The sequence below is a fragment of the Protopterus annectens genome, chromosome 12.part0 (genome assembly GCF_019279795.1).
Source record: "Protopterus annectens isolate FY-2018-M chromosome 12.part0, PAN1.0, whole genome shotgun sequence".
NCBI classification, from domain to species: domain Eukaryota; kingdom Metazoa; phylum Chordata; order Ceratodontiformes; family Protopteridae; genus Protopterus; species Protopterus annectens.
The window spans coordinates 430,736,933-430,761,223 of record NC_056746.1 but is presented as its reverse complement, the minus strand read 5'-3'; the positions used below and the strand labels follow the sequence as shown (position 1 = coordinate 430,761,223).

The window sequence follows — 24,291 nt, the reverse complement described above, 5'->3', positions numbered from 1 at the left end:
TGTGTGTGTGTGTGTGTGTGTGTATGTGTGCATATATCTATATCTATCTATATATATATATATATATATATATATATATATATATATATATATATATATATATTTATATATATAGTGTGTGTGTGTGTGTGTGTGTGTATCTATATGGGTCTACCTAATAAGAATGGAAAGCCAACATTTAGAATCCGGAACCTCACATGAACAAACACCTGGAACACCAACAAACAAACTCTGGGTAAGTAACCATTTGTCCTTCATGGTGAACTTTGCCCTTTCCCCACTGTAGTGCAATCTTAGAGTATATTTAATTGGGGATGGCAAATGCGCCCACATGTATGGGTTTAATTTGCTTCATTTTACAACTTTTTGTTGTTTTGTTGTTTCAGAGATATGGTTTCTTACCCAGAGTTTTTTCATTGGTGTTCGTTCATCTGAGATATCAGCAATTTTGTCTTGGTCTTGTTAGATTCGAAATTTTGGCTTTTTGGTCTTGTCAGGTAGACTCATATATATATATATATATATATATATATATATATATATATATATATATATATATATATATATATATATATATATTTATATATGTGTGTGTGTGTGTGTGCGCGCGCGCGCACAAGCTTTCATCGATGTGTCTTTTCATCAAAAGTGAAAAAGCCAGTACTGCAGATTGAAAACTGAACACAACTAACTTTTTCAATATAAGATTGTCATGCAGTGGGGATCAGAGAATATGCCCTTTCCCCACTGTAGTATGATCTCTGGGTTGGTATTTATAATTGACAAGGGGTTGGAACCAAAAACATCTTTAATATTTTTTCAATCCTTTGTGGCTCGATGCTTGTCTTGATCGACCATTAGGTATCAGTCTTTTGTAGATCAATATTGTGCATTTTCAGTGGAAGTTTAGGCTTCCACATAGACAGATAGATATAGATATTGTATATTAAATGTGCACATACATGTATACATATGTATACATTACTTCAGATATTATTGACAGTGTGTATACAAGTTTTAATGTTAATCCCAACACTGTGGACAGTAATAGCTTCAGGATCTCAAGTCTTATTTATATTAAAGTGCTGGCTCATGAAATGTTATTTATGGAGGTATGCCAAGTCAGAAATGACTGGATGACTGCAGAGTGGGAGATATGCATGCTTAAAACATTGTCACAAAAATGTCTGTCAGTATGACAAACATCCTTTCCTCACATACAGAGCCAAGATGCTAAGAATGACTGACACAGAAATGTCAGAAGCATATATCTAAATAGTCGCATTAATTATTTTGAGAAAAAATATATGAATAAGCATTGAGTAGTTGTAGACCGTTCCACAATAATTGTGGAGGGGCTTGTTTATGTCAGTGAAGCTACCTGCTCTTCACATAAGACAGGGTCAGGTAATGACAAGGAGATCAGAGTCACTACAAAACAATAAAGAAAATAGTGGCAATCCATTCCAGTACTTGTTTCAAGAAAGCCCTATGGACAAAAACAATCAGAGACAGACAGACAGGCAAGCCTGCTATAATACAGTTCTTAAGGTCAGACTGAACTTAATTACTAAAAAATAACAATGGAATTCAAACGTTATCCAAATATTATGACATCTTTACAGACCAAAAATAGCTGTTCATGTCCAAGAAAAAAAATGTCCTCAAAGTCTAGTTATACTACATTATATTTGCTCGGTAGCACATGGAGACAGTAAGCCTGTCAAGTTTGCCCTTTTAAGCGTATTTGACATTCTACCTCAAATCCATCCCCAGTCTCACCTTTACCCTCACTATAACTATCCTGAGCTCCCTAAATTTGGATGTGTGGATTCATTCTCTTCCAACCATTCCATTAATCCATTCCACAACAGTCTACAACCCTCTTGGTGAAAATGTCCTTTCAGAGATCCAGGAAGTAATTAGTCTCTACTGCATGCAGTTCCCTCGATCTTTCCATTTTTCCCTGTAGAAGAGGTCCACACTCTGGTACTTCTGTGCATTGATTTGTTGAAGAGCTCCTTCAGGAAGTCTGTTAATATACTGGACAGATTTATGGGGACTACTCTCCTAGCATGGCATCCCTCTCCTTTCCTTTTGAAAGACTAGAGCAAGGTATTTATTCAGTACAAATGTAAATGTTTTGTGAATAGTAAATCATATTTGAAAAGTACAAAAAAACAGTGTTAATCAGTAAAAACTGTTCTTTATAATGATAAAGTCAATACAGTCAAAGTTGTATTATCAGTACAATACATTATTATGTAAAAACTCAAAATGTATATTTTATAGACTTTTGCAAGTAACTTTACATATACCAGAAACCAAACAAGCCAAACAGTTATAATTACCAACACTTTGTTCACCCAGACTTAAGGTTTCATATGACACCAAACAATTCTTTTTTGGGTGTTTTTTCTGAAATATTTACATAACTTTGAAATATGATGCTTATATCCATGATTTACAATGCAACAAGTGCTCCATGAGTGGTATTCATAGTCCTGGACTTTCAGATGCATTTAGGTTATCTGCCAGAAACTCCACTGTTTATATATGCAAGTAAGTTAAGCTTATGTTATTAGCACTGAATAAGGAAAAAGTGAAGGTATTTTGAAATACATGCCTACTTACAGCAAAAGCATGAAGTACCCAAAGGTAAGTAGTAAGTACATATGAGGTACTATGTGAAAGCCCTGGTGTTTGTTTTACTTCGTATGCATTTGTAAATTGCAGACAGACGTGGCTATGGACAGTTACGCTTGAAAGTACTAAGGCAAGTAGCAGACTGCGTAGCTTTTATTATTAATATATTTACAAAAATAAAGTGGTTGAAAATCTTTTATACAGGGGTATCCTTATGTGGACACACTATTGGTTATTTAAAGAACAGAACAACAAAAGAGGAAATTACCGAAGGAAAACATCAAGAGAGTTGTGCTGGAGGAAGTAGTAAAGGAGGATCACAATGTTTTGGCAGGGGAAGACCACCCCTCCATGTTTTCAAATATTTTTTATATAAATTGGTCTTATGTGTGGGAAATAGGTAAGATGATGTAGAAGAAAGAATAATGGAAGAAAAACTGAGGAAGTGCCAGCAGGATACTTAGTCCATAGAGCCTCAAATACTTCCATTGCTAGATGGTGGTGCAATGGAGGACCCTGATGTTGTGGAGGTGGAGGCCTGTGGGGTGTGGTGGTCAGCACCAACTGGGACTGTGTGTCTTCAATACACTGAATATGGGTGCCGACTGGCTGAATCCATCTGTCCATGACCTTCTCTAGCACACCCTTAACCAAGTAAGTCCTGAAACCCCCATTTAATGAGGCTGCCACATTGTGGGGGGCCTGCAGGACTGCTGTCACCGCCCTGACCCTACAAAGGCATTCCCAGGTGGGCAGAGATTGAATGCTCACTAATTTGGGAGATACATGTTAGCGCAGTACCAGAGGATTTGGGATTTTTAAAAAAATGTAATGTAAATGAGAGAGAAAGAAAACAATAAAGGAGAAAGGAATGCATAATTAAAATTAGAAAAATAGAGGAAAAAGGGGGTTAGACAAAAGAGAAAATACACTCAATAAATTCACACATTGTTTCACAGGATTCAGTTTTTTACTTCAAACATTTTTATTTTTATAAATCTTTATTGAAGTAAAACAGAATGTATAGGAAGTGCTTATGCAGACTTTGGATGACATTTTATGGGAAGTGCCTATGCACACTTGGCATGAGAGTGTATTGCTATCAAGTTCTAGTGAGGGTTATGTGTTGCATTCTACTACAGAAACATAATGATCATAATCATGTCTGATATGCATTTCTTTGCAATATATTACTGAAAATACTCTTAATAAATGCTTTGATGTTATAAAATCAGTTAAACAGAATACTACGGTTGTATATTGACATATCTTTTACAGTTGTCTTCTCTAACTTTCTCTCTAAATATACCATAAGCCCATTTTTTTCCTCACCCTATATTGCAATTGCTATTTGTATTGCTCTAAATTTTTTCTAAATATTAAATGATTGTCATATACCTTGTATTGATTCTTAACCAATGTTTTATATTATGTCTAATTTGTTCTAAATATTTAAACTACAGCTGTTTTTGTTTTATTTTTGAAGACTGTAAAATTATTGTTCTTAAATTTCTTTTTAATAATTTGGAGTTTTTCTCCCTAAGCTCTGCTGAAAATGTGTTTCTATCCAGTCAGGCTTTCCTGGTAATCATATACCAATAAATAAATACATTTTTGTTGCAGTAATGTGGTGAATGTACTTTACTGCTTCACTTACCATTCTGCATAAATTAGCTCCATATATATATATATATATATATATATATATATATATATATATTAGTTAATTAACAGAACACTGCACTTATATACCGACATATCTCTCACTTTTGCTAACAATGATGTACTGTTACGTTTTATAAATTACTTCCCTATATGTATCCATGTTGGTACAGTGGTAGCGTTGTTACCTCACAGCAAGAGGTTCTCCTGTTTGATTCTTGGCTGGAGTGCCTTCTGTGTGGAGTCTGCATGTCCTCCCTGTGGTCGAGTGGCCTCTGAAAGACATGTGTGAATGGGCATGCCTTCGCTGAAGGTTGGGTGTCGGGATGGCAACTCGGCACCATAAAAATCGACTGCCAATCATTAGCGGACCAGAGTTCCGCTGTGGCGACCCCTAACCGGGAAAAGCCGAAAAGACAAACGTACATATTAATGAAATCAGATGAACACACAATGCTGTTTGCTACTTTTTATGCTTACCAGCTTATTCAACCAGCCTTGCTGCTGTTCATTGCTGCAGAAGCATGTTGTAGGCAATCTGCTACTCAGCTATAAAGAGGAGACATAAGACAATTATTGTTTACCTGTATTTCACCTGTTTTCCCTTAAAATAACCTATATGACCAGTACTTATTTTCAAGGCATTCCATTCACTGTAGTTCTTGCTTGGTATGCTTTTATTGAAATATGCATCACTGTTCACATACTAAGCCAGTTTCCCCTTTATTGCAAGTTATAAACAAATGGATACACATTTGTTGGAATGTAATAATTATGGAGTTTGTATTGACTAACTTTTGTAAAGGAGGCTGGCAGGGACACATGGTCAGTGCTGTGTAGTTTGACTGATGATTATTTCAAAAGTTTTTTGTGTATGACTGTCGTCTCTTTTCCCATGTGCAGTAATGATGCAGAATAAGGGATCAAGGCAAAGAAAGGACAACTTCAGCCATGAGGTAAATTGCATTCTCATGGCAGCCCTTAGGACATATGGGAAATGTCTGTTTGATAAATGGGGCCAAAACAGGCTGAGAGTATGAAAGCCTGGAATCAAGTTGTCCTGGACATTAATGGGATATAGAAACTACCATCAACACAGTGTAAGTACAGGCCAAATGCTATGGAAGGGTGTATTTGAAGCATAGTCAGGCAGAATACATTTCTCCGTACTAGTAATGTGGGGGTGGAGGCAGCAATTATCCTATTAACACTAGTTGAAGAATACCTCCTGTCCATCCATGGGGATGACTATGACACAGATGATGATGATGGTGGCACTAAAATAATCAGAGGTGGTGTGGACACTGGCTGCTACCAGCATCAGCAGCAGTTGCAACTGTCTGCTCAGAAAGGTCATTTTGAAAACAGTATAACATATATTTATGTGCTGACAAGGAATGATTTCATTAACCACATAACGATTACTATGTTGACCCTTCCACATCTGCACAGAATGACAATCAAGTCAGTGTGCATGATAAACATTCCCCACACCTCCTTAATAAGCATACAGTAGTTTATGCTACTTCTTTACTAGTAACATTTTCAAATAATTTTTTACAGGGTTAGCAGCAGAAACTGTTCTTCAATATCAATAAATCTGGATGTGTATCCAAACGCAGACAACCACTTTCAGGATGACGGTAACATTGTCCTCAGTGACACCTTTACAATGAGGAGCTAGGTGCAGGAATTTGTTAAAACTACCCCAAGAAATGCATAAAGCACTGGCTACACAGCAGCAAATGCCCTGTGACATTGTTAGGGCTCAGAGCACTGACACAGAGAGACAGCTGGAAATGGTAAGAGTCCTCCAACGTATGCATGAGGATTTCCATCACTACTTAGAAATGGCGCAGATTAGAGATAATGCTGTGATCACACTGATGCATAGTATGGTGGCACATCCATGGCTGCCTCCATTTGAGTCAGTCTTGGAAGGGGAAAAGGATGTGGTACCATCCAGACACGTAAGGATAGTCAGCAGATCATATGATAGTACAAGTGTTTGTCAAGAAAGTACTGTAATTATTGTTTGGGTGGGACAAGCACAACACATTTCATACAGGCTACATCAGTGTTCATTTACACTTAGCAGAACCTCTCATTCAAGACCCTGAACATGCTCCCACAGCACTGTCAGATTACTGTTTGCATGCTCACCTGCATCAGGTACATCACAACATAGGATCAACTCAACATACATCTCTCATGACAGCCCCTCTTCTACATCACTTCCACTATCACCTAGCCTATCTTTAGATGTAGGCCCTACATTTGACCTTGCCCTGCTGTGATTCAAGTGTGACATATCTGTTTCTTACATTTTGGCCTTTTCTAACATAGGTCATTATTTAACTCAAAAGGCAACATTATCAAAAAAAGAAAAGGGAGGTGCTTAGAATACTTTTCAGTTGTATGCATTTCATTGCTGTAATTGTACTGCTTAAAACCTCGTGGAACCATGGAAAGAGATTTGTATGCTATAACATGATTGCAGTCATTAACAGCAATGCTCTGTGTATATCATTCCTGCAGCAGGCACTTAACTCCAACATAAAGGCAGTAATACACACGTTTTCATGGAAACACAGTAATGTGAATATTAAAGATTAAAATGAGTATCTTGCTAAGTAAACAAACACTTAACCCTCACTAGGACACAAATGATGATATCTTTTGTCTCTGAAGTCACAAGTTATTGTGTATGACAAAATAAAATAATCTGATGTATACTACCTCAACAGACAACATATATTTTTAAAACTGACAAAACATTGAATAGCATAAAAACAATATAATACATTTTTATTTAAATGCAAGGTATGAACTCATGTTAAATACTGACTTAACACTACCACTTGAGGACATTTTGTGCCTGTATACTTAGGTAAACTATCTTACTAGGATTTATTGTGCAAAACAGTTAAAAATGTGATTATTACTTATATGATGCCTTATTCCATCAATGAAAAGGAGTCCGTGAGCACTCAGGTGTGATGTTTACAGATAATAATATGAAGAACTGTTCTGACATATAAAAAATTATTATAAGATGAGCAGGAATATCAGATGAAACATGACAGCAGACCATGCTCCACACAGCATAGCCGACAGGTATCGCTAAATATCAATTATACTCTATGTGTTTTTTTACAGGAACGGATACACTAACCTGAATGTCATGCCCATAGTTCTAGACTAGATGCTACCTCTTTACATATGCAGCCATATGCCATACATGGGCCCACCACGTGGGGTCGCTTACTACTGCTGCTGCTGCTGCTGCTGGCTGCTCATCATTAGTCATAGTGGGACTTTCACTGGGAGCTGAAGTGGCAGCATGGGTCACTTCACCACCAGACTGGCGCACAGCATGGGTCACTTCACCACAAGACCAGCGCACAGCATGGGCCACTTCACCACCAGACCAGCGCACAGCATGGGTCACTTCACCACCAGACCGGCACATGGCATGGGTCACTTCACCACCAGACCAGCGCACAGCATGGGTCACTTCACCACCAGTCCAGCGCATGATCATGTTATGCAGAATGCAACATACAGTAAACATCCTGCACACAGTAGCTGGGTCATATTGAAGGGCACCCCAGACTCATCCAGGCACCTAAAAAGCTTCTTCAGGAAGCAGAAGACCCTCTTGATGACAATATGGATGTGGGACAGTGTTCTGCAGCTCCACTTGGATTTCTCACTGATGTCAGTAGCTATGGCTCCAGTTGATATCCAGCAACACCTGAAAGAAAAAAAGAGTGAAAGAGAGAAAGGAGAGAAAGGTGTGGTAGGGGGGACAAATGAGTATAAGTGGTTTAATATTCAACAATACATTTTACTATTAATAACTACATAAATACAACAGAGAAATGAAAACAAATATATTTAATGTATCAACAAGCTGTATCTCTGCCTCCTTGGTGGTTAAGTACCACAGGGTGCAAGTGGTTTGGGCTCAGCCTGGACAAGCATCTCACATTAGGAATAGCTGCAGATGGAGCTCAAAAACAGGAAAAATTCAGTATGAATTGAAAATAGGTGAGAGAACCCTTCACTGGTGTATGCCGCGTAACATCATTCCACATTTTATATCTCATTATGCATTAATTTCATAGGTTTGTTCACAGCCATCTGACAGCATATGTGGCCTCTATAAAGTGCAGCCCAGCTATGCTTATTCACAGATAACGTGGATAGCCTTAACATGCCAGCATAATGACTGTGTTTGCCACCCCGTGTCTTTCAAGTTACGCAACTTACTGTGAAAGTATCAGGGTTGTTTCAGTATCATCTAATGATTAACCTAAAAATAGTTTGTAAGTCACTTAAATTTGACACTATTAATGAAACTATGAAAATATTGCATATTTCCATAATGCTTAACAAATAATTACAAATATCTCTAAAGTAGTCCATTATACATTGACAGTGGCAGAATTTTTTTGTTTCAGCCATAAGAAATCATGCTATGACTGTCAATAGCATGAAGCTCACTCCTTTGTGAAAGTATTAATGTAAATATGAAAACATTTATAATACGTGAATCACAATATTTAATATGTCCAGCATGGTGCATTCCAGATAAACTTGGTGTCATTTTGTTCGTTCCTTTTCTTTTACTCATTGCATATTCTTACCTGGTAAGTCTCTTGCCAAAGGAAACCAGATCAAATCAATGTTATAACACTATAACAACGTATTTGTGTTGTCGGACTATGCCAAAAGGTGCTGTAGTTGTGAATGAGTTAAAGTAAAACTACAAACTCAAAAACTTGAAAACAGTCAAACTACACAAACTAAAAATCTAAAAAAAGGTTACAAAACAATTTAACCTGACGAAACTCCACAAACTTTTTAAACAAGAAGAAGAAAAGCGATACGGCTCACAGGCGTACCAGAACTTTTTATTGAGTGCTTTCTTCTGCTTTACAGCTTGACTTCCTCAGAATACAATCCACTTTAACTTAATTTCTATTTAAATGCACTCTCAATCACATGTCCTTAATTGACACTTGATTCCTTAAAAACATGCAAACATCTAAAAATATATTGAGTTATCTGGACAAAATATGTTAAAAGAAAATGAAAATGTATATACAAACACACACGTGAATAAATCTTATACAAGGAAAGGGAGATTTGTGTAAAATTAAAAGTTTTATAACCTATAAACAATGTTTTAACTAATGATATTGGAATCTATTTGCCTCTAAAACTCACTTGAAATTCTACCAGTCTGTTAGATGGGGCTAGTTGAAATTAATAAAGCCTAATACTAAGACTTAAAAACAAAACTAGTTTATAAATGTTAACGTTTTATAACAAAAAATACATACATTATATATGAAAATCTGCCTTCAGCTTTAAATATCTGGAAATAGAGAGAGTTTCATTAAGCCCTGGGGGGTTTGTGGCATTACATTTAAGCTGCCACATTAATTCTTTATATTCTAAGTAGATGTTCAATGGACCCCCCCCCCGTCTCTGTGTTGCACTTGTTCAAGGGCACTAAATTTGAATGTGTGTTCAGGAAAATCTTTAACATGCTTACTTAATGCATTTTTTAGGTTAACATTCTGGATGTCATATAGGTGTTGATACATCTGCTTATTGAAACTATTGATTGTTTTCCCTATATAGAAACAATAGCAATTCTGGCAAATCGCAATATAAACTAACTGTTTACTCAAGCAGTTAAGCCTATGTTTTTGAGTTACTTTTCCAAAACCCCTTATTTATAGAAACTCATTCTCCAAAATATGTGGGCATTGGTTACAATGCCCACATTTACCCATTTTTCCCTTTCTATCAGTCCTAAAGTTTGTTTCAAGCCAGTTTTTAATAGAGCTATCTTTTTTGTACACCACTATTGGGTAATCACCTATTTTTTCTTTATAATGGTGTTCAATATCAAACAATACCCAGTTTTGTTGTAATATATCCTTAATCATACCAAAATGGGGTGTAAAAGTAAGTATCATCGGATGTTGATGGACCACTACATCTTTTGGGATCGATAAATCAATAATTCCACTGATGTTACTAGTGTGTGATCCTCCCAGCAAAGGCACAAAGTGACCTTCCTTCCTTTTTGTTATAACTTCCTGTAATACAGGTTTAAGAATGTGTCGCGGATATCCCCTCTACAATTTAAGCCTTTTTGCTATAACTTCCTGTAATACAGGTTTAAGAATGTGTTGCGGATATCCCCTCTACAATTTAAGCTCAACAGACATCACACAAGATTGGGCTGAATTGTTCCAGAGGGGATTAAACTTTGTGCCTGTTAGAAAACCTAGCATCGAAAATTGTATTCTGGAATTAAAAACATACATAAGGAAACTTAATCTAAGTTTATACTTTGGTAACTGAAAAATGCAAAAAAAGCAAATACCTGCAACCCACCCTTGTACCCTATATTGCAAATATATGAAAATTTATGTACATCACAAATAAGGGAGAGTTTTAAAAATAAAAATAACAGTTATTACAAGAACAACCTTACAGACAGGGAAGAAATCTTACTGTCAAATATTATGAAGAACAAGAAGATTAGGTTAGTTAAATCGGACAAGGGGGGTTGACTGGTAGCTATGGATCAAGAAATCTATATTCAGAAAATGTTATTACATCTATACAATGATACATATGAAGAAACATCAATCAATTAAGTTAACATAGCATATAGACATATTGACATCATGTTACTTGATTTGTTATTAAACAATCAGTTAACACTTGGGGAGTTTAGTTATATGGAGCAAGTACAACCACTTATCCCTACGATATTTGGGATACCTAAGATGCATAAGTCCACCACTGACCCCCCATTGAGACCTATAGTAGATGCCAAAGCATCTAAGACGTTTTCAATGGCCAAATTCATAGACAAACATTTAAAGAATATATTAGGGCAATTTCCACATGTACTTCAAGATTCATGGGATTGCCTTAAGAAAATAAAACAAGAAATGTACAATGATGAACTCCTTTTTGTCACAATAGATGTACGTGGTTTATTTACTGTTATTCCCCATGAAGAGGGAAATGCCCTGTTTTATGACTTTCTATGTAAGTACTCAGGATTGTCACACTCGAGGGTGTTAATGTTTCAAACTGTCAAGGACATGATACTTAAAAACAACTTCATTTTGTTTGAAGGACATTACTTCAAACAAAAAGTAGGTGTAGCTATGAGTGCGACTTGCGCGCCCTTATTTACCAATGTTGTCCTGACTGAATGGGAAACTACTAAGGTATTCACCTCTGAGTTGTATAGGTGTTGCTCATTTTATGGGCGTTACCTAGATGACATACTTATTTTGTGGCGAGGGACCCAAGTTGCATTGGAAAAGTTCTTTGAGTTTTTAAATGAAAGTACTAGGTTTTTACAGTTTACTATGGAAACCAACAAAGATTCTATACATTTTCTGGATATAACTTTTTCCAAAGACAAAATCAAACAAAAGTTTACCTCCACATTGTATAGAAAGACAACCTACTCCAACACATTACTTCATTTTGCTAGTGCCCATCCAATACATCAAAAGAGATCATTGGTCAAAGGCCAAGGAGTTAGGTTGGTGAGGATGGTGAGTGATGAAGAAAATTTCATTAAAGAAATCAAAACTTTGGAAAATATGTTGTCAGCGAGGGGATGTCTGCCTCACATTCTTAAACCTGTATTACAGGAAGTTATAACAAAAAGGAAGGAAGGTCACTTTGTACCTTTGCTGGGAGGATCACACACTAGTAACATCAGTGGAATTATTGATTAATCGATCCCAAAAGATGTCCAGCAACATCCTATGATACTTACTTTTACACCCCATTTTGGTATGATTAAAGATATATTACAACAAAACTGGGTTTGTTTGATACTGAACACCACTATAAAGAAAAAATAGGTGATTACCCAATAGTGGTGTACAAAAAAGATAGCTCTATTAAAAACTGGCTTGAAACAAACTTTGGGACTGATAGAAAGGGAAAAATAGGTAAATGTGGGCATTGTAACCAATGCCCACATATTTTGGAGAATGAGTTTCTATAAATAAGGGGTTTTGGAAAAGTAACTCAAAAACATAGGCTTAACTGCTTGAGTAAACAGTTAGTTTATATTGCGATTTGTCAGAATTGCTTTTGTTTCTATATAGGGAAAACAATCAATAGTTTCAATAAGCAGATTTATCAACACCTATATGACATCCAGAAGGTTAACCTAAAAAATGCATTAAGTAAGCATGTTAAAGATTTTCCTGAACACACATTCAAATTGAGTGCCCTTAAACAAGTGCAACACAGAGACGGGGGAGGGGGGGGTCCATTGAACATCTAGTGAGTTTTAGAGGCAAATAGATTCCAATATCATTAGTTAAAACATTGTTTATAGGTTATAAAATGTTTAATTTTACACAAGTCTCCCTTTCCTTGTATAAGATTTATTCACAAGTGAGTGTGTATATATACATTTTCATTTTCTTTTAACATATTTTGTCCAGATAACTCAATATATTTTTAGATGTTTGCATGTTTTTAAGGAATCGAGTGTCAATTAAGGACATGTGACTGAGTGTGCATTTAAATAGAAATGAAATTAAAGTGGATTGTATTCTGAGGAAGTCAAGCTGTAAAGCAGACGAAAGCACTCAATAAAAAGTTCTGGTACGCCTGTGAGCCGTATCGCTTTTCTTCTTGTTACAAAGCAGTTTGTTCTTGTAATTCTTGAAAGGAACCTTTGACCTGTTTTTCTTACCTTAAATAGCAAAAATATTTCTCAGTTCTTCCCACCATTTAACAACAGTTAATCTACTTGGATGCATAGAATAAAATAGAATATTTTCTTTTCAACCTAATCTAGAACTTGTAAAAAATCCAAAGAAAATATTTAAAGTAAAAAAAAATAACTCTGCAGTAAAAGAAGCTAAACTGAAAAAAATAAGTATACAGTAGCTATGTCAGAATTGCCCAAAGAGGAACATTAATGCCCTCATTAATGCTTCCATGGCAGGTACTTTGCCATTGCTTGACCAGAATGCGATCCACATCTTGTCTAACTTGTGAAAGCTGATTCATGTGAAGTAAAAAGCCAACTTATTATTGGGAATAATTGGGAACTTATTGGACACCTCAATATCCGCAGTATTAACAATAAGATCGCTCATCTCCATGCCCTCCTTGATACTCACTCCTTTGACATTTTCTGTCTCACTGAAACTTGGCTGAAACCTAGTACTAAAGATAATGCAATACTTCCCCCTGGATATAACATATTGAGAATGGACCGCATACAATGTAAGGGTGGAGGAGTAGCACTTCTGTTTAAAAATGGACTAAAAATCACTGCACAACCTTCCAACCCACTAAAAGATGTTAAAGCTGAGATCCTTACCTCTAAACTACAACTAAACCCTAATAAATCTATTTATATCATCTGTATCTACCTACCCCCTGGCAATAACTACACTACAATTGAGAATATCTTAAGTTGGATATCTTCTTCCTACCCACAAGAAACAATAATTTTAGGAGACTTTAACTGTGATTGGTCCTCTATTAATACAAACAATCCTTCATCTCACATTAATCTTCATGGCTTTACTCAGCTAATCAACAATCCCACAAGAATCAATAAACCCAATAACAAAGAAAGTATTTTAGATTGGATTCTTATTAACAAACAGCAACAAACATATACAATAGGAACTTTGCCTGATGATGTAAGTGATCATTCCTTAACTTACATCATAAGACAAAAGAGTGACATTAATTACATCCCTACCTACAGGGTTTCACGTAGCAAGAAACACTTCAACCCATTATTATTCAAAAATGAATTAAAAGCCTGTAAATGGAATCTTCTAAAAACCCTAACCCTGGAAGATGCTATCGCATATTTCAATACCAAATTCCTATCAATCCTTGATCAACATGCTCCAAAACGATCTATCAGAGTTAAATCTAAACCTGCCCCCTGGCTGTCCAAAGAGACAAAACAAAGAATACTACTTAGAAATAAATCTTGGGCTAAATGGAGAAATACAAAAACTACTTCAGACCAACAAGCCTTTAGACAGTTAAGAAATAGCACTAAAAAAGCTGTTTTTACAGATAAAAAGAACTATTACTGTAAACTACAGCAAACTCATCATAACAACCCAAAAAGGTTCTGGTCAACCCTAAACTCACTCCTACACCCAGGCCACTCTAGTACACCTTCACCTTCAGGGCCCGAAAAGAATACCTCACATCAAACTGCCAATGCCTTTAACTCCTTTTTCACAGACACTATTAATTCACTAGCAAGTCATCTCACAATAGACAAATCTAACCTTCCTACTGGTACATCTACTAATATCCCTATATTCCAACTACAACCCATCTCTACTTCCTACATCCTAAAACTCATCCAAAAACTCAAACCTTGTACCCCATCTGCAGATCAGTTACCATCTGAATACCTTCAAAAAGCAGCTGAAGAAGTTGCTTATCCCATATCTCTCCTTATAAATAGAACCATCAGTGAAGGCACCATCACTGCTATCTGGAAAATTTCCCACATAATTCCTTTACATAAAGGAGGTAGCTCAAATGACTATTCTAACTATAGGCCTATTGCACTCTTATCACCCTTAGCAAAAATTATGGAGAAATGTATTCATCATCAGCTAATGCACCACTTAACTCAATATAACTTACTAGCCAACTGCCAACATGGCTTTAGGACATTTCATAGTACTACAACAGTTCTCCTATCTTTTACCGAGTGTATAAATAGAAACCGCAATAATAGTATTCTGTCATCAGCACTCTTTATAGACCTGTCAAAAGCCTTTGACATGGTAAACCACAATATGCTCATAAAAACCCTTGAATCCCTCTCTCTAGATACCAAAGCTATTCAATGGTTCACTTCCTACCTTAATAACAGGCAACAGGCAGTTCTCTGGGATAATACACTTTCATCCCTTCTGTCAGTCTCTCTTGGAGTCCCACAGGGGTCCATCCTAGGACCTCTCCTCTTCTCTTTATTCATAAATGACTTACATGCAGCAATACCTCAAGCTACATGTATTCAATATGCAGACAACTCAACACTCATATGCTCTGCTAACACCTCCCCTGAACTACAAACCCTAACACAGAATGTATTTAGCACAGTTGAGGCATGGTTCTTGAAACGCTGCCTCCTTTTGAATGCCAATAAAACCAAACTCCTGCTCTTTAGGCCTAATATTAAGTCTCCCCTCATAGACTTCTCTATTACTTCCAACAATGGCACACATATAGCCCCTGACTCTACCACTAAGCTATTAGGTATTATAATTGACAATAACCTCACTTTTGATAATCACATTAATAACACTATTAAAACCGTAAATAGAAAACTCGGCTCCTTATATAGAATTAAAACCTTTTTAACTCCACAGGCCAAAATCACACTTGCTCACTCTCATCTTATTTCTACTCTTCTTTATGCTTCATCCATATACACTAACCTAAAGAAAAATAACCTCACTAAACTAGCAAATGCATACTATAGCATTGCTAGATTTGCCACCGAAACCCATTTAGAACTCACCACTGTCAGAATCTACAACAACTAGACTGGCTAGAACTAAAAAATACACTATTACTCTCCCAACTTACCTTTGTTCATAGGATATTTTACCAACCAAAAAATACCCCTATACTTTCTGACCTTATTTCTCCCTATTCTAACCTAAATTCTTTACGCTCCTCTAACAAACTTCTTGTGAAGTTAAGTAAGTCCAATAACATAGCAGGTGACTCACTTTTCTCCAACACCATAGGTAAATACTGGAATCTTCTACCGACCACTCTAACTTCTACCTCGTCACCCTTCCTCTATAAACAAAAGCTCAAACAACATCTAAAAACACTCTGGCTATGCCCATGCATCAATCCTGACTAATCTTATGATTCTACAAATTACTATTCTCTGAATCACCCTCTCTTACCTCTCTCTACTCACTCTCCTTGAGTAGACATTCTCTAAATCACGCTTGTTAATTAGCCTCTGTTATGAATTTATATAGAACTCTCTATGCTTTATACTTACTTAATCAATTAGACTCTTCATGAATGTTTTACTAAAGTATAACTCCCCTATCTTGTACTGTAAAGAAAATTAGAGTAAGTGTCCTTCCTAATATATATTTTCAACTAGTATAATCTAGATTAAACCTTATTTCTGTTGGTATTTTATTAACTACTTACTTTCTTTATGTAAATGACTTGTTTGTATTAACTTCAATGTGGAGCTTTTCTCCCCGGGCCTCTGCTGAAAATGGAAATGTATCCAGTTGGACTAGCCCGGTTAACAAATGTAAAATAAAAATAAATAAACTTGGCACCTCAGAATCATCAGTCTTAGTGAGGCATTCTTCTTGGACTTTCAGATCCTCATTATGCACTTAGTTGTATTTTATTTATTTGTTTTGTGGGGTAGAGCACTGATTTCCATGGACTATTTTGAGACTCCACCAGGAGTGGTGCCTGGTTAAGTGACTTGCTTAGAGTCACATGGTTAGGTAATGGAGGCTGAGGGAATCGAACCTTGCACCATACGATCACAGGAAACAGCTTATCAGCTCCTTAATCCTCTAAGCAAACTGCCAGGCAACATTTTATGTTGTCTAAGTTGAAAGCCAAATATCTTGGCTTTAAGAAAATGTTATTACCTCTCTAATGAGCTGACTTGGGATCTCTCAAAGGTAATTACTGCTGGGAACAATAATTCAAAATCCTCTGAAGCTATAATTCAGTGATGTGCCACTCAAGCATATCCAGGTTCGCATCTGTACTGAGTTCCTTTTGTATCTGTCTAGGATTTGGAGTATGCTTCACTTAGTGTTTGCTAGTATGTAAGGTGATGTTACAGAATATTATATCTGGATTTGTGGATGATTTCACTGGCATCGTTCATTTGGTAGTATGAAAGGAAATATTACTTTATATGTACCTTCTGGTCCTCCCTGTCAGACGAACAACAAAGTTAGTTTATTTTGAATGATGACATACAACAGGTATTGTAGGGTTTGATTAAGGACAGGTGCAGCTCAGAAACAGAAACCAGAAAATGAACATGAAGATACAGGAGTACACAGGCATCCAAATTATGGTATTCAGTGAAGGAAAATGCAAGGCAACATACCTGGGTCCTAATTAGAACGGAAACCACAGAAGGTTATGGTCACAGACAATCTGATGTGGGTGACCGGGGAGACGGCATTATAGGGATGTGCATACATGAACAGCTATTTCAAAGAGAAAGAAAATCACTATGCGTCACTCGGAGGTACTGTTTGAACATAGCTAGAACAACATGTGGTTCTAGAAACCATTTCTGAAGAATGTCACCAAGGTCTTGTACAAGGTGCAGGCAGCAGCAAACAAAAAGCTAAGGAGGATTCTGTATCAGAAATGTTTTAGGAGTGCTATGGATTTATGCATTATTGGTCTGACCTGCAGTTTACTACTGACGTTTAAAGCTATGAGCTGCTGATAAGCTTTGTTTTATAATTATGGGTTTGAGACACTCAGTGAGCACCTCTAGCTGGTTTCTTAATTCCAACCTATTCCATGCATACAGTGAAGACCAGTTTACCATACTATGTTAATGAACTCAAATGCTTTTACTTAAGTGCTTCTACTTCGGAGAGCCACCATCGTGTTACTGCCATTATTTGTTTCTCTGCACCCCCTTTGGGTTCACAACAATGAAACTTTCTGCATCTAACATTCATAAACATGACTCCACACAACCCTCTAGACCCAGCTCTCCCTCTCTGTCACTCCTGTCTCTCCTGGACACTCCTCAATGCCAAAGGCATCAGGCATAATACTGATAACATCAGTGCCTTCCTGAACTCTCATTCCCAGACTTGATAGCCATTACTGATTCTGGGATAAAAATCACTTACTACATATCATATATACACCATCTCTTCCCAACGTTTAAGTGTAGCTTTGATGCTGTACCGGGAAAAAGGGCTGAAGTGGTCTGATGCTAATGCAGAAATCAGCATTTAACATCTCAGTTGTCACTCAAGCCAGTTTCTCTATTCATTCTGATCCCAGTTGGCTCCTAACCAAACTCCCAACTAAATCCTCACAGCAACTTTATTTGGCCATTTCCTACCTGCCACCCACAGCATCTCTCCTCAGATTTAAAAATCTACTACTATCCATACTCTCTCACACCAAACCTAATCAACAAATTATTATTATTGGTGATTTTAATCTAAACCTGCTATGACCTATAAAACATGTCTTAGCTGAATTTCTTGCTGACCACAAGCTACTCCATAACAGACAACCCCACTAGACCCAACCTTATATTAAATTCCACCTTATTACTAAATCTCATAATTACTTCCCACCCAGTCAAAATCTCTTATATCTCACCTTTCCATCTTCAGCCACCAGCTCCTTATCTTTACAAAATCTTAAAATTACAAAGCCAAATACCTAAAATCATCTCAAATGTCTATCCGTTACTCACCTAAACAATTCTGGCAGGAAGTTAATAATTTAAAAGGAACATCTCTCTCTCTCTCTCTCTGGATGCTGACTGACAACATTTTATCAAATCTGGATACAGAGAATCTGGTCAGTGCAGTGTTTATTCATATGGTTGACCACTCAGTCCTACTTCTCCATGTTCAAAACACTGGCATCTGCTCTAGATCCACCAATTGTTTCCTAGACTTCCTATCAAACAAATCATTCTGAATAAAGGGTCTACTCAGTCTGACACTGCTCACACTCACTCATGAGTCCCACAAGACTCTATTTTTGCCCTGGTTATGTTATGATTCTTCATCAGTAAACTTCCCCTAGATCTACACTAATTTCTACTACCTCTGTATGCCAGTGACAGGGTTAACAAGAGATCGTGTCCTTCTCAAAAATTAATTGAAACACAACTACAAAAGACCTACTTCTGTACACGGTCATTTGTGATCAGTGCTTTATGCCAGTAAACAAATATAGGTACAAATAAACTTTCAACAAGAAGCAGAATGCTGTCTGTTCTAGACTTAATAATAGCAAACCTGTTTAACTGTTTTATTGGATTTATTTGTTGTTGCATGTTTAATCTACATTAATAAAGTTTTTTCAAAGTTAATTGAATCTCTGCTTACAAACTGTGCATCTCTAAGCAACTCACTTAACCATGCAGTGCTCTTGGGATATTTCTGTAAAGAAATACTTGTGCCTTGTGAATGTTTTGCAGGGAATAATGAAGAAAAGCTGTCCATGACTGAAGGATAAAGGGATCTCCAGGAATCACTCCATTAAATTTTAAGGCAAAATATTCAAAACACAGATGAGAATGCATTACTTTGATGAAAGGTAGTTTTAGTTTACAGTTCTCAAGAGACCATGTACGCCACAGCAATGATTTAAAAGATACTCCAAATTAAATTAATGGGCTTAGACAGGGTACAGTGATCTGTACTGTTATTTTGGATATGTGTGTGTGTGTGTGTGTGTGTGTGTGTGTGTGTGTGTGTGTGTGTGTGTGTGTGTGTGTGTATGGATGGAAATCAGAAGAGGAATGACAGAAAAGGCTAACCTACAAATACGAAACTCTCTCCATCTCATTTCCATTGAAAGCTCCTAGATGATAACCACAGAAGTAATCTAAAAATATACCTCATTTGATTAGGTTTTGTCTTCCAGCTACATGATATATAGTCGTACTATGGTTATAAATTTAAGAATAGAGAATTGCATTTGCAGTGGCTATTGTCTGGTATACTTTTGCTTTCTGTGTCTTTTATTTGCATTCCCTGAAATTAAACTGATTTATAAATTAATAAAACTTAAATATTTATGAACCATCTGCTACACATGAAGTGGGCTGCGGGACCATTTATAGTTCTTTTTCACTGCTGAGACAGTATGCAATGCCTTTATTTGTCATAATTTGAATACGCATTGCTCACCTTTCTGAGTAACAGTTTGCATATGCATTGCTTACCTTTCTCAGTGCTGATTTCCATATGGTTTTCTCAGTGTATTGCAAGAGATGTAATACAAATATTTCTTTATTTATCTAGATGCCAGCTTACAGATGCACAAAGATATATAAATCAACAGATACAATACTGCAGGCTTAACTGTAGGGATGTGTGAATCACATTGAATGAATCCAGTCTTGTTTTATTGCTAAAGAAAACAGCAAGCAATCCACAAAGAGCTGAACTCAAAATCAAGCTGAGTTATAGATAACTCATCTGAAAAGATGTTGTGGGGGGTCCATGTAACGTGGTCCATCTAGAAAATTTCATGGCATTGCAAACAATAGGTAAAAGTACAGACCTAACAGTTCCAAGAATATTTTCATTAGCCATGTGCTTGGTGTTTTATGATGCATAAGCAATAAAATATAGATCTTTAGCCACCAAAGCAAGTTAGATTTTCTTTTGCTTGTGTTGTATATATTTGTTGTCAGCCCATTTGCAAGTGAAATAACATTTGTTTACATACAAGGATCTAGGGTTGTATTTTTATTTTGGTAATCCACCAAAATCCGATATGCTAGTTACATATGTATTTCTTCAATTTTCTATAATGTTCTCTATGAAGCATTTAATTGATAAAAGTAATTGATGCTTGCATTATTTTTGGTGGTCAAAAATAGACCAGAAAATAATGAAGGATCATGCTTTTGAGAGGTATTTTTGCAGAAACATTTAAACAGAGCTTTAAGTGATGAAAGTCAGATATATCCTATGTATGTTTTACTGAGGAAACAATTTAACAACTGGCCCAAGGCTATCATACCTACATCAGGTAACTCTAAAAGTGTAATATTCCCACCTTGGCATTTCTGAAAATGCCACTTCACATTATATGTTATCCCCTGTTATGTTTAAGTAAAAAGTAAATAGTCTCAAACGACATTTTATATCATCAATGAAAGACAGAAGAAAAGACAGAATCACACTTTGTACTTCTCAGGACTCATGTGTGTGTGTGTGTGTGTGTGTGTGTGTGTGTGTGTGTGTGTGTGTGTGTGTGTGTGTGTCTGTATACATATATAAATATATATATATATATATAAATATATATATATAGATATATATATATATATATATGTGTGTGTGTACACACACACACACACACACATATATATATATATATATATATATATATATATATATATATATATACGGTTCCTCTTCAAAACATCTAAAACCAAAACATCGAGACCATAATATCTAAAATCCATAACATCTAAAACCCATAATATCAAATTTTATAACATCTATAATGTATAATATGTAGTAGTGTATCATCAAATGTGCAAATGTTATATTTTAATCTGTTAATCTTGTGGTATCACTATGAGATGTTGTAGTTTTTATTTCTATAGTTATTATTTATATAGTGTAGGAATTTATACTATTTATATAGTGTTTAGTTTGCCACTCTGTATGTGTTTTTTAGGCCATACAGGTAAGTGATATAGACATTATGTGCACATTCTTTATGGTGATCGTGATAGAGTGGAGATAGGAAATTAACTTTTTACCACTGTAGTGTGATCTTGGAGTTGGTATATTTAATTTACAGGGGGGGGGGCTTGTTCCCCTGTAGAAATGTAGTAAAAAGTGTGTTCGTTAGTCTGGTGTTGTTATATGTGGAGGGGATGTTATTTTCATGTGATTTGTAGTATTCGATGTTGTGATGCATATTTTAGATGTTATGAAATTCGATGTTATGCTTTCGATGTTATGATTTTAGATGTTATGGGTTTTACATGTTTTGAAGGGGAACCATATATACACACACATGCACCCACTCTAACACACACACACACACACACACACACACACACACACACACACACACACACACACACACACACACACACACACTTGTGCAGAGTGGAACAGTATCTAGCACTTTAGCCATCTCTTCCTGTGCTTTTATGATAATTCCAAGCTAAGAATGTAGTCCAAAAGACAGAAACAGAAACTCGGTTATTCTCCTGCCTTACCTGAGCACACATGTATAACAGGAGTATGAATGTTCCTTTTAGGGGCAGTGGGGCATACTGAGAAGGCTTGCAGCTGGTAACATAATGTATACCATTCAAATGTGTAATGAATTCAACTGAATCACTTAGATGAAATATACCAAGACTGTCAGCGTTTTATGAATAAATGGAATAATAATGGTATTTTAATTAGGGGATGTAGAACAGAATTTGCAGCAGCTGTCTCTGTCTCACATGAATACATATAGTAAAATGGTTAGTATAAAATAAAAGTACTGCAAAGTGCATGGAAGCTTAGAATCTTCTTACTATTAATAGCTAATTTTGGAAGACTTCTTTTTATAAATTAATTAAAAGTATTCTTAAGCATCGCATTGTTCCATTTAAGTACCTACTCCAGCTCAGGCAGATGGTTTCATCTTGTGTGTTTCATGTTTATTTTCAGAGCGCCTGCTGCAAAGGCTTACTCAAAGCTCTATGAAGTGTATTTGGCCCAGTGCCAGGACCATTGATTGAGGTTATTTTTTCCTCTTCCTGTTGCTGCAGGCTCATGACCATGTCAACACTGCTGGAAATAAAGACTAGTGTGCTACGGCAGGTACAGAACCGACAGTCCTTTCGCAGGAGGGCAGAAGCAGCTCCCAGCATCTCCACTCAGGACTCCATCAGAGCGACAGGTGCTTCGAGGTAAGCAGCTATTCATTCTCCAGCACATCCCAGATTGTTTAAATATTATGCAGGTTTAGTAAGTTATTGGGTCTCACTGGAATGTTTTGTTTAAATTTGCACTAGCCCCTTCTGAATTCAGCTAACCTTAGTTTTAAATCAGCAAGATAAGGACAAGCTCAGTTTACAAAGAAGTTAAAACACTGGAAAAAAAGACAGTGAATGTCTCATAGCTAATTGAAAATACATCATCATTATGCTAACATAAAATAGGTTGTAAATGCCTTTATAGTAAAGTATTTTTTAAACATTTGATTAAAATCAAGCAATACACTTGAATCTAACAAAGCAAACTTGTACCTTTAGCTAAAACCTGTTATGATGTACATACATTTATACATATGTGATTTATTAGTGTAGAAGAGATTTGTAGGACTATGTGCTCCTAATGAGCTTCAGCCTTTTAATGCTAGGTTTGATTCCCTCAGGCTCCATTTGTCTGCTTTGAGGAAGTCACTTATTTGTTTATTTACTTACTTATTTGCATTTATTGGGCAGGAAGGTCTGACTAGGCAGAGCTGGAGGCCCAGGAATAAAACTTCCAGTAAATTAAAGTGTAGCAAATATAATTAGAATTCAGTGGTATACAGTCTTAGGATAATGAAGAAAAACAGCATTACATATATGTGTATGGCTAATATGAAAAACACTTTTATGGAAATAGGAGAGCATTAAGAAACAAGATACTGACCACTTATTTACACAATAGCAATAATTTTCTGAAAGAGGTTGCAATTTCTCCTTGTAAGCATGTGGATTCTCACTGTTGTATATAATTACACTATTACTATTTCTTACACATAGAAATGTTTACCTAATCAACTGGCAGACTAATTGTACAAGATTAAAAATCCGTGCAGAGTACCAAAGCATCATGGGAGCAGGGAGCAATGAATTGTAGGGGAACTGGAGGAGCATAGTAGAGGGAGCATTAGAATTGGACAGTATTCTGATGAAGTCTATTTTACTAGATGAAAGCGCTTAACCTGTATGTTTTTAGTTAATAAATCGAGTTTATTCAAAGACTTTGCACTCAGTCCGTGTGCTGGTGTTTTACATGTTGTAACCAGGAACAGCTTGTTTCGTAGTATTTCTGTTTGTCGACTGTTCTTGGACTTTTCACATATTTTTAATTGGACAGTATTCATGTGAGAATACATAGAAGCAGCAGGAGGAGTAGCCGGAGGCCGCAGTTATCGCTCACA

The 24,291-nt window shown here is 36.2% G+C and overlaps 1 protein-coding gene across 2 annotated transcripts in view; it reads left to right on the top strand.

The window, feature by feature from the left end:
• The window catches only part of BAIAP3 (BAI1 associated protein 3), a 2,552,914-nt gene that overhangs the window by 1,095,428 nt on the left and 1,433,195 nt on the right, over nt 1–24,291 (top strand). For both annotated transcript variants that reach the window (XM_044089547.1, XM_044089546.1), the window contains exon 2: nt 22,907–23,047. In XM_044089547.1, coding sequence (XP_043945482.1) covers nt 22,911–23,047 — 137 coding nt within the window. In that variant the 5' untranslated portion in view covers nt 22,907–22,910. The remainder of the gene's footprint in view (nt 1–22,906; nt 23,048–24,291) is intronic.